The 12,652-nt window shown below is 39.4% G+C and overlaps 1 protein-coding gene across 5 annotated transcripts in view; it reads right to left on the bottom strand.

The window, feature by feature from the left end:
• The window catches only part of SP100 (SP100 nuclear antigen), a 97,904-nt gene that overhangs the window by 58,740 nt on the left and 26,512 nt on the right, over window positions 1-12,652 (bottom strand). For all 5 annotated transcript variants that reach the window (XR_013762688.1, XM_079132617.1, XM_079132616.1 and 2 more), the window contains exons 2-3: window positions 1,690-1,849; window positions 652-820 (exon numbers count right to left, since the gene is read on the bottom strand). Coding sequence is in view for 4 of the 5 variants with exons in the window: in XM_079132617.1 (XP_078988743.1) it covers window positions 652-820; window positions 1,690-1,849 (329 nt within the window). In the remaining variant the exon portion in view is untranslated. The remainder of the gene's footprint in view (window positions 1-651; window positions 821-1,689; window positions 1,850-12,652) is intronic.

Genomic DNA, 12,652 nt, shown 5'->3' with positions numbered 1-12,652 from the left:
TACTCTGGAAACCTAATAAAGGTGGTCTTTTTACTGGGTACTAGGCAAACACTGGGCTTAGAGTTAAAAAAGACCCATGACTGGTTGACTGAGAGAGACTCCTAAACCTGTAGAAAGCTGTAACTGCAACTTTATGAAGGTCTTCCTTCAGTGGTCACTCATTACTTGGCTTGTTTCTTGTGGACCACCTGAAAGCTAGAACTTTGGAACGCCAGGAGATCTTGACTTCCGTGGGCATGTGGTGCTAACCCAGGGTGAGTCCTGCAGTCAAAGCTAAGGTGTCACTCAAGGTGTGTAGTAGTCAACTTGGTGGACTTCTATGTAGACCACTATGAGGATGTCCAATGAAGAGAAGCAATGATGCTGCCTTGTTGGGAAACTGATTTTAGTTCTATGCTTTTCTAAATAAACCTCGTACTGATATGACTCTGGTGGTCCTGTGAGTCTAAAAGCTGCTGAGTAGACCTCCAGCAGTGCTTACTTACAGCCATTGTATCATTAGCTTCATGATAGCACCTGACGTCTGACTTATTAACCACCATATCCTCATTGCCCAGCACATGACCCATTGGCATGTGGTGGAAGCTCCATATATGCTCATTGAAAAAAAATTGGCCCTGGACGTCAAAATGTGGTAATATACCTAATTACCATTTTCAATGGTTTTACGAACATGAATTAAATCAGGGTATTCCTCCAGGTTGACTTCACTGAACAATGCTTCCATTAACTCCAAGCTGAATGTTTTCTCCGATTCACTGAGAACGTTGTACACCACTTTTTGTACAGGGACCAGGTTTCTACAAGACTCTTGAGAATCCTTTAAAAAAAATTGAATGGAGAAGATTTAAATACAGACTTCCACATTACAGAACAGTCCTAGAAAGTAATTTTAGAATTAATGAATTTTAATTTCTTTACATGGGTATCATCTCATAAGAAGTTTCAGAATTTTTATACTTTTGGATAGCTACTAAAGGAAACACATAAATCCTACCCCCTTAGAAGTACCCAGTGGTAAGCTGAACTCGTCCTTATTTACATTAGATGTAAGGAAAAGCAAAGATGAAAGTGGGCTCATAGTTAACTGACATGGAGCCCCCTAAGAGCCTGGCCAAGGTGCTTTGCGAATAGACTCAGCAGGTGATGAGGGCTGATATTGACAGGACAACCCTGCACTTCCTCCAGTACTGACCTGGCCTGAAGGGCTCAAGGAAATCAGGTGACCATTCCTCCTCACTATGAACTTGGCCATGAGAAAATATATTCATAGGGCAAAAGAAAGACTCAGTGCTCTATCTGCAGCATGACCTACTGGTAAAGTTAAACCCAATTCCAAGACTCCAGAAGTACTCTTATCTGCTTCCCCAAAAAGGGAAGTAAAAGAAAACTGAAAGATGTTGCAGATATAATAGCAAGCATCTACTCTTAAATTCATCCTAACATGACACCAATTTCCTCTGGGTTTTAATATTCTCAGAGCTAGGTAGTTTAAGTTGATATTAGTTGAAAGAAAATGCTGTGCTTATTACTATTTCAATAAATTCAATAAAATCAATCATCAATTAATTACATTTTTACTTACATTTTTACTTCATGTTATTTAATATGAATTATATTGCATGAAAGTTAAGCATCACTTAATTTGGGGCTTGTTTACCAGGTTGTGACATAATAAACTTCACTTACTTCAAATAATTTTTCGGTGATGAGTTCACAGTCACGGAGGCCCTCGAGGAAAGGAAATGACTTTTTTATTGCATTTGAAATATCCACTTTATGTCTTCTGAAGGAATGGAATGCAGCCTCATAAATCCTCTCTTTTCTGTTTTGCTCTTCTGTGGACATCCTAGGGAAAAAAGATACCATAGGAAAATGGTCATCAAGATTCTGAGATGCTTGTAGAGGATATTATGTGTGAAGATTGAGCTATGAAGAACCAACATAAATAAAATAGGTGGTCTGGAGCAGAGTTACCCAGGTAAAGGGAATTGAAGCAATAGAAGAAAGCATGGAGATGTATAAAGCTTTATATAAAAGGATTAAAAAGTCCTGTCTGTCCGGACCAAAGCCTTTGTAAAGATAGAATATTTCTAAAATAAAAAGTTAAATTTCTACAAAATTGAAAAGTAAGCAGGTCATCCATAGAGAAATGAAAAATAATGGAAATAAATGAAATCCAACCTTGAAAATACATCTTAATTAACAACTAAGAGAAAATAAATCTCAGAAAGATAAAAATAGATGTTCCCTCTCTGATCAATAGCTGTTAAGGGAGAAATATTATCCTATACCACAAATTAATTCATAAACGTGATCATGATAATAATAATGATAATATGGTAAGTTGGGAATTCCCAAGAATACCAAAGCTCTTTTCTGGGATATCTGGTTCTGCTTTGTTTTATTATAAATCTGTCTATACTATTGTTATAAATGTTGAACCTTATTAGGAAACTTGAATTTCAAAAATTGTTCATTCCCTATGAAAATAATTTAAAATCTAATTCTGTAATTCTGATTCATAGTTGATGATCTTTTTTTCTCTAATAAAAACGTTTCAATCAACATCTCTGCATTTCTAAATGTTATGAAAACCCAAAGCTTTCTTTGTCAAACTGGAAGAGACCTGTGCACACTTCCCAGGACCCAACACGCAGGGGGAATAAGAATACCACACCCTTGTTTGAAATTCCTGTGAACAAAGTTTCTGATTAAAAGTTGTAGATTGAAGAGAAATTTCATCTTCTCATTTATTAAAACTAAGATACTTAAATGATGAGATACACAAGGCAAAGAGAATGGCAGAGGACGATGAAACAACGAGAGATTTCAGGCAGAATCTGTAAGACAAAAACTAGACAGAGGCGTGTTCCTTGCTGGTGCAGGTGGAAGATGCCCCCAGAGCTCAATCCATCAGTGCGTCCCCCGAGCCCTGAAGAAGAGGCAGCGGAGACTGAGAAGGAGACACTGGGTGATATGTGTTGTTTGAGAGGTCAACACAGAAGAGCATGCCTCACCCCTCCAACCGTGAGCTAACCACAGTCAGCCGCAGCTTCCCAGGCAAGCACTGCTGGTGTGTCTACCGCCACGTGCTCATTTTGCCTGTTTGGGATTCCACAGAAATGGAAAGCCGCACTGTGTCTGCCTCAGTGCCCACTGTCTGGTGCTCATCATTGTGCTGTTCTGTTTAGCAGTAGTTTGCTTCTGTTTATTGTCGCATGGTTGTCCATCGTGTGAATCCACCAACCTGCTCATTATAATTCTTATTTTGGGCTCACGGTTTCTATCGGAAAAGCCTTTTGGATTTTTATTGGGTTTGCAGTGAACCTATTAACATATTTGCAAGAATGACATCTTAACAACATTGAGTCTCCAGTCTGTTCACATTGTATAGCACTCCACTTATTTTTCCTTAATTTTCCCCAGCACTGTTCAGTTTGCAGTATAACAGTCATGCACTTCTTTCATTTAATTATTTCTAGCTATTTTTATTCTTTTTGAGCTACTTTATGTGATATTATTTTTAAATTTAAGTTACTTGTATTTTATGGAAATAGCACTGGTTGGAAAATATTAGACATTTGTTTATGTCCTTGCTAAATTCAGATATTAGCTCTACTAAAGGACTTATAGATTTCCTTTGAATTTTATAGAAAATAGTCATGCCATCAGTAAATAAAAACCATTTTACTTCTTTTCCAACAATTATTTCTTTATTCTTATCTGACTGCACTATTTGTGAGTTGAAATATAATGTGCAAGGGGTGAAAGTGAACTTCCTTTTCTTGTTTTTAATCTTAGGGAGAAGCACTCAGTATTGCCATGAAGTATGTATGATATTTTCACACACACGGAGTCCCGTATCACACAGTGACATTTTGGTCAATAATGAATACACATATGACAGTGGCCCTAGGAGGTTGTGTCTCCAATGGCCAAGCAAAATTCAGAAGACAGAGCTTGGGACCCATGTTTCATGGACATTGGAAAACAGTTCACCTTTCATTTTTCACTCTTCGCACATGCAAAAAATGGACAAAATAAACATACTCTGGATAAATTAGTAAGAATGAGTTATTATTTAATTGTGTGACTTAATAACAGAACTCATCATTCTTTCCCATATGCTTGAAATACGTTATCAATACAGGTCATAATCTTGGCTCATAAGAAGTGTCAGTAAGTTTTAATCTATAGGAGTTACACGGATTTCATATTAAATGAAACCAATTACTTGAGGTTTTGTAGAAGAAAACACTACGTTAGGTCAAAGATGAAATTAAACTTGCAGTTAGAACTTATCTAAAAGAAATAGGAAGAAAATGATGCAGATGAGGACGAGTGAAGCAAAGATCTCAAAATAATCTTACATCAACAAATAGAAGAGAGGAAGTGTGTGATCAAGTCCTTAATGATTTTCAGAGGGAATCCGACAGAACTTGGGAGCTTTCTTTAGTAAAACATCTACACAAAATGAAACCAACCTCATATAACTTCTCCCAAATCAGCAAATATTATAGTAGATATGAAACAGTGAAATCATTTAAACAGGAGAAAAGACAGAGCTGCCTGTCATTACCACCATTATTTTAAATGTATTTTTAGAAGTTTAACAAATGCAGCAGGATATGAAAATGAAGCAGTTTGTGTAACACACAACATGATGTGCCTGTGATTATATTAATAGAAACATTAGAAATCCAGTCAAAACCCATGCAACTAGAAAAAGACTTTGCCAAGGATCATGAATAAAGAATAGATCTATAAAAGTCACAGATTTTTAAAATTAGAAACAACATAAATTGAAAAGAAGGCACAGTAGCAAATATCCACGTATTTATAAACAAACACCTGAAAGATATGAGACCTACATGAAGAAACCAACAATATCTTATTGAAGGAAATGAAACAAGATCTAGTAAATGGAGATATATAAATGCTCCCAGTCAGGAAAACCATAACTTTTTTTTTTTTTTTTTTTCCATTTCTGAGAATTGAACCCATGGCCTTGAGCATCCTAGGCAAACACACTGGGCTGCTTCCTAGTCACAAACAAAGTGATCTTAGAACACTGATCCTCCTGAATGTGTGGTGCTTTTATGATCTGAAATTCAGTGAGAATTGGATAGAACAATGTAGCCAGTTTTATGATGAAGAAATAAGTAAGTCGGACGAGAAAAAGGTAAAGAGAAAATAGCTGGAGGAAGATTCTCCTGCATAAATTGAAATGTTTATAAAAGATATTAAAAGACACTGTAGCAAATATTTTCGACACATTTGACAAAGAACTACTATATCTGATAGATAAAGACATCAGAGTATTAGTAAAAATGGTAACTCAAAATAAATGGATCTGAACAGGCAGTTTAGAGAAAAGAAAATTAAAACATCTAGCAAACATACAAATACTTGAAAACTGAACTATCAGCGGCAAACCCATTAGGCTAGCAAACATAATCTCATTAGGGACCCAATGTTGTGTGGGACAAAATTCAGAGAAGCAGACATTCGAGTCAGTGTGAATGTGAATGACTACAGACTTCAGAAAGTACCTGGCCATGTCTACTAAATGTTCCCTTTGCCCCCTTCAGGTCCGTGTTCCTCTGTCCCTTCAGGGAGGTTTACTTTGACCAACCTACCCAGAGTCACTACCTCAGATCCCCATCCTGCCCTGTACTCCAACCCCCTAATCCAGCTCTGGGTCCTCTTCCCATGTTCTCAGCACTCCCTAACATACTCAGTTAATTACTCATTTAACTTATTATTTATTGTCTCATTCATTGTCTCTCTTCTTCCAAAAATACATATGTCAATGGGCAGGAATTTTGTCTTTCTACATCTATTTGATTTTGATACGTATGAGGTGCTCAATGCACATTGTTGATTAGATGCCCCATAATACACAATTAGGTACTGAAGCATAGTTTTAGTAGTAATGACAACACTGATTCCCAAGGCTGACAACAACCTGGTTGCCCATTCAGCTGAATAGTTAAGAATATTCTGGTAAACACACACTGTTCAAATATTACAGTTATTTATTTGTAGTATTTGGTTGGAAGGTAATAGTTTTTGTTGTTGAATAAAAACATGAAGTTCAGGTTAACATAACATGATTTCATTTTTATATAAATCAAACTAATAAATTCTTTCATTTGTGTGTAAATTCTTAGAATGAATGAATGTTACCACCCAAGGTTGTTGACAGAGGCTTAGTGAACAATGCCAGGGTTCCATCTAGCAACATATCCTTTACTATTTTTTCATTATAGATAAAAAGAGAGATAATAGAAACATTAGAGCAAAAAGAACAAGACTTTAAGTGTATTTCATACTCTCACATCTTTGAGATGATATTGTTTCTTTAACAGAATTACATTAGTCAGCTTTCCATTGCTGTGACAAAATACCTGAAGTTGCCAACTTATAATGAGGAAAGGTTTATTTGGGCTCATGGTTTCAGCAGTGCCAGCCTCTGGTCACTTGGCCCTGTGGCTTTTGGTCCTGTGCTGAGGTGGCATATCACAGCAAGGAGAAAGTGATGGAGCAAAGCTGCTCAATTCATGACTGCCAGGAAGCAAATGTAAGAGGAAGAGACCAGCAGCCCCAGGTCCCCTCCAATGACACACTCCCAGTGACCTAACTTCCTTTCACTGAACCCCATCTTCTCTCAACATTGGCATCAACTATGGACCAACACATGAGCCTTTGAGGGACATTAAAGATCCAAACCATAATAACAATTGACTAGGAAACTTACACATTTAAGAGTTGAGTTTTTAAATCCAAAAATAAAGGGAGACAAAAGAATAAAACTTTAAGGAATGAATTCTATGAATAAGAACTGTATGCTGAAAACTATAAAACATTGCTAAGATAAAATAAGGCTCTGAATAAATGATACATTCATGTTCATGAACTGGAAGAGTCAATGTTTTTAAGATGGCAATTTTCCTCAAATTGACCTATAAACTCAATGCAATTCCTATGAAATTTTCTTAGAGGCTTTTTGCAAGAATTGAGAGGTTGCTCCTAAAGTTTATGTTGACATGCAAAGGACCAAGAACAACAGAGAGAATCTTGAAAAAGAGCAAAGTCGGAGGACTTGTACTTTATGAGTTCAATATTAACTTTAAAGCTACATGAATCAAGACAGTTTTAGGATTGATGTAAAGGCAGATAAAAATCAATGGAACAGAATTGACATTGCAGCTATAAACCCTTATTTCTAATGAAATGATTTTCAGAAAAAGCTCTACAGCATTTCATGAGGAAAAGATAGTTCTTTCAACAAATCATTCTAGGACAATTAAATATCCACGTGTGAAAAAGGTTAATTTAGACCTTGACCTCATATTGTACATGTAACTCAATTCAAAATGGATCATAGACCTAAATGTAAGAGCAGAGTCAGCTCCACATGTATGCATCGTATGCAGTCACACGAAGTCCTGTGTTTGGTTTCATGCTCTGCTGTCAATGTTTTGAAATCCTTAGTAATTTGTAGACAAGGACATCCCTCTTAGTATTCTTCCCTGGAACCCACAAACTATGTAGCTGGTTCCTATGGAAGAATGAAATGACAAATCATTTAGAAGAAAATATAGGACAAAATCTTAGCGACTTTGGTTTAGATATAAAATTAACTACAACACCAAAAGCATGGTCCAAAGAAGAATAAATTGATAAATTGGAATTCAATAAAATTTAAATATTTTGTGCTTCAAAGACACCACAGGAAAAAATGAAAGGCTACACATGGTCTGGGAGAAAATAGCAGTCAATTATATTTCAAATAAACAACATATCCAGATATGCAAAGAATTCTTACAACTAACAAGAAGACAAACAATGCAATTTTAAAATGGTTAATGATTTGAAAGATAGTCTTCCAAAAATATAAATGGGAGGTGATACAATTGTGAAAAGATGTTCAACATCATTAGTCATTAGGAAAAAAAAAAAATTAAAACTATAATAAGACACGAATACACATGACAGAATGGCTACACTCACAGACATACAATCACAAGTGTTGGCAAGGCTGTAGGGCTTACCTAGTGCTGGTGAGAATGTAAAATGGTCCTTTGAAAATGTGGTAAGGTAATTTTTTAAATGTGAGATATAATGTTACTGAAAGATTTGACAATTCCACTCCTTTGTATCCTCCTAGAAATGAAAATATAGATTCAGACACAGACTTGCATACAAATATTCATGGAAGCTTCATCAACAGCCAAAAAGTGAAAACAACCCAAATATCCATCAACTGGCAAAGGGATAAATAAACTTGGTAGAGCCATACAATGAAATACTATTCAGCAACAAAAAGTAACAAAATACAATTATATTCTACATGATAGATGAGCCTCAGAAATGTTATGATCATCAGAAGGCTGAGGCAGGAGGATCATGAGTTCAAAACCAGCCTCCGCAATAGGGACGTACTCAGCAACTCAGTGAGATTCTGTTTTTAAATAAAATACAAAAATGGGCCGGGATGTTGCTCAGTGGTTGAGGGCCCCTGAGTTCAATCCCTGGCATCCAAAAAACTTCAGATTCAGAAAACCACACCATGTATGATTTCAATGTCCAAAAAAGAAAATGTATAGAGACAGAAAGTATATTACTGGTTGCCTAGGGTCAGGGGAAAGGAGTGAGAATTGACTGCAAATAACTGTGAGTGAATTTGGGGGGTGGATGATAATGAAAATGTTCTAAACTTGGGCTGTGCTGACGGTTGCACGTTTATCTGTACGTTTACAAAAAACAATGGATCGTACACTTAAAACAGGTGAATTTTACAGCATGTAAACCAGACCTCAGGAAAGCTGCTAAAAAATAAAAGTGGATGTGCTAATAGCCGAATAGACTCAGCAGATGAATAGTTCAGTGAGCCACATTTTTCTTTCTGGAATAGGGAAAACATGAAGGACAAAGATATACTGCTAAAGACGTTCCAACATTCTACAAACAGGAATCTCAGGAGCGCATAGAAAGTACAAGAATAAAGAAATCAGATAAAACGAAGAAAAATTTTCCAGAATGAAAAGCTAGACCCAAGACCAATGGAGGACTTGACATCAGCCAGGTGATGGAACAGGAAGTCTCTGGCTGCAGTTACCCTCACAGGAAAATCACCAGCAACTCTCCACGGGAAAGAACTGGGATATGAGGCCGAACCGACTCCCTCAGGCCACAGGAAGAAAAGAAAAGTCACACCAGAGGGTTGGGGGGAGCAGCTTCACGCGGACCACGTGCCCCTTCCCCAGGCTGCCTTAGTCCCGTCCAACAAGGGACTCCTGGGGCTAAGAGTTCTTCAGTGGGGGAACAAAACAGAGCCTGAGGGGGACATCTAGCTCCCCAGAAGGCTGAGGTACTTTCTGGAAGGTCCTCTCCTTTCTTGCCCAATGGGGATTCTGCGGGAATCGGCAGGCTAGACCACTGGGGTCCTCCAGAAACAGAGGGTCCAGGCATCACATTTTGGTGACGGCACTGTGTCCCTGCCATCGGAGGCACTCTGCCAGGAAGCCCGGTCAGCGGCTCTGGCCACCTGTAAAGCCACTCTTGTGACTGTCTGTCCAGGGAGCATGCTCAGCAGTTCTCCCAGATCAGTTCCTAGCCAGCCAGAGCCCAGCTACTGACCTCCCCCGCAGGCAGCCAGGCTTGGGACCCTGCCTAACTTAAGAAGGTAGCCTCTGGTTCCACCCACCGACGCAGGCCAGTGACAGCCCCGTCCAGCCCCGGGGCACAGCCCACGGCATCCCTGGGCAGGGAGCCACGCTGGCAACCCGCCTACCTACGAAGTAGACCAGAGAACCCAACCGGTGACCATGCCTGGTCCCGTGACCCAGCCTGCGACCCTGCCTGGACAAGCAAACAAACCAACGACTGTGCCCAAGAGCCTCTCATCCCCGCGGCCAGAGAGAACCAACGGTGAACTTGTCCATCCTCAGAGGCCAGCCTACGAACTACGCGGACAAGAAACCAACCCAGCAACTCTTTCCAGTGTGCGCCAAGCCTCCAGCCCCGCCTGAAGGCCAAGCACAGCCGCAGCCACGCCTAGGCAGGGAGCCTCGCCTGCCATCCTGCCCACAGTCCCGCTCGATGACGTGGCCCAGCACTCACCCCACACAAATGCTGGGCAAAGCTTTCAGCACCATCTGACTAGGAAGCCAGGAGAGTGACACCATCTGGCTAAGGAGCCCAGCCTGCAGCAAGCCAAGTTGTGGGTGCTCCCAGTTGGGGCCCGAGCAATCCCAGCTGACCCTGGAGCACAGCCAGCCACCCCACTGCAGAGGGGAGCCCGTCAGCAACTCCAGCCACGTGTGGAGCTAGACCGCAAAGGTGCCTGACCACAGGGCCCAGCCTGGGGCCCTTCCCACACCAGAGCCCGTCCAGAGGCCTTGCACCATCACAGGGCCCAGGATCCCTGCCCACCTGCAGGGGTCAGTCAATAGCCATCTGAGCTCGGAGCACAGGCCACGACTCTACCAAACTAAAGAGCCTAACAGCAAGCCAGGTGAAGAAGGTCCCTGCCAGAGCAAACCTGTAAAGACCAAGAGGCTCCCGCTTCCTTAAATGACAGACACATACGTAAGGATCTGAGGACAGAAGGCTTGTGAATAATCAGAGGAAATGACAGCACCTAAGGAAACCAATAATCGCCAATAACTGGCTTAAGAGTCATAGACACCTGTGAACCGACTGACCAAGAATTCCGAATAATCTTCAGGGACCTAAAAGAAAGCACAGAAAGAAAACCATATACGAACAAGACGAGAACTTCAACAAAGAACTAGAAGTCATTTTTACAAAATCCTAGAGCTAAAGAATGCAGCGACTGAAATTAAAAACAAAATGTCTGAAGAGCTTCAACAGCAGACTCAATTGAACAAATGAAAGAATCAGTGCATTTCAAGACAGGTCACTTGAAGTTGCACAGTGAGAGGAACATAAAGAAAAAATAATAAAAATAGAGTTATTTTATATTAGATAGAGGGGAGTGCAGGAGGGGAAAGGGAATGGGGGAAGGAATGATAGTAAAGCAGACATTATTACCTCATGTACCTGTATGACTGTGTGACCCATGTGACCCTGCAATATGTATAATCAGAAAAATGAGAGCTCACACTCTGTTTATGTATGACCTATCAAAATGCATAAATGCACTCTACTGATGTACAACTAATTAGAACAAATAAATTTTTAAAAAAATTTTTAAATGAGTGAATAAATCTTATTGGACTTATGAAACACCATCAGGTGAAACAATATACACATCATGGGAAGTTCAGAAGGAGGAGAGAGAAAGAAGAGCACAGAAATCTATTTTAAAAAATAATCATTTCACAATGTATACAAATATCATAGCATCACATGGTACCCCATAAATACATACAATGATTTGTCAACTTAAAATAAATAGTAAATAATGACTTGAAATTTCCTAAATTTGGGGAGAGAAATGCACATCCAGACTCAAGAGGTCCAAAGGTCCCAAAATAGGTAGAACCCAAACTGTCTACACCAAAGAACACTACCATAAAACTGTCAAAATCCATAGAATCGTGACGGCAGCAAGGCCAAAGAAGCCAAAAGGAAAACCAAAACTTTGGGCTGGTGGGGGATGGGGTCTCGCTATGTTGCCCAGGCTGGTCTCCAACTCAGAGGCTCCAGTGGTCGATCCTCCCCCCTCAGACTCCCTCGTGGCTTGCTGGAGCTGTGCCACCACACCTGGCTCAAAATACCTTGAGACAAACGAAAATGGAAACACAACAGACTGAAGCTTGTGTGACACAGTGAAAGTGGTCCTGAGAGAAGCATTTATAGAAAGACTTTCAGTAGGACAAAAAAAAAAAATCTCAAATGAGCAAACTACTTTATACTGCAAGGGAGTAAAACATCGTTCAAAGTTACCAGAAGAAAGAAAAAAAAAAAAAAATACAGATTAGACCAGAAATAATTTAAAAAACAAGCCAACCTGAGTTGGTTCTTTGAGAAGATACACACAATTGACATTTAGCTAAAGTAACACAAAACAGAGATGAGTGAAATAATGTATAAATAATAGAAGCAACATCACAGCTGATAGCACAGGCACACAGAGGATCAGGAGCCTACCAGGGCTGGACCGTAGTTCAGTGGTAGAAGGCTTGCCTACCATGCGTGGGCCCTGAGTGATCTCCGGCCCATCAAAAACAACAGCAGCAACAAAACGAGGATGAACAGTAATTACATACCAACAAATTAGCTTATTAGAAGAAAAAGATAAATTGCTAGAAATAAATAACCTATAGTACATGAATCATGAGGAAATGGAAAATCTGAGTGGACCCATAAAGGTAGGGACATTGAATCTGTAACCAAACTCTCCCATCAAAACAAAACAAAAAACCAAAATAATACTAACACCACCACCCAAGGTCCAGATAACTTTACTGGAGAATCCTACCAACCTTTTAAAGGAAAACGTAATACCAATTCTTCTAAAATGCTGAAAAAAAAAAAAAAAAATGAAGTGGGAGACAACACTTCCTACAAAGATCAGCTTTGCCCTGATACCAAACCCAGATAAATACTACAAGAAAAGAAAACCACAGGCTAATTCTCTGATGAAAACTGGTTAAAAAATCTCAACAAAACACTA

This window comes from Sciurus vulgaris (genome assembly GCF_902686455.1).
Source record: "Sciurus vulgaris genome assembly, chromosome: 3".
NCBI lineage: Eukaryota > Metazoa > Chordata > Mammalia > Rodentia > Sciuridae > Sciurus > Sciurus vulgaris.
Note: the sequence above shows the minus strand (reverse complement) of the source record. Positions and strands in the feature narration are given on the sequence as shown.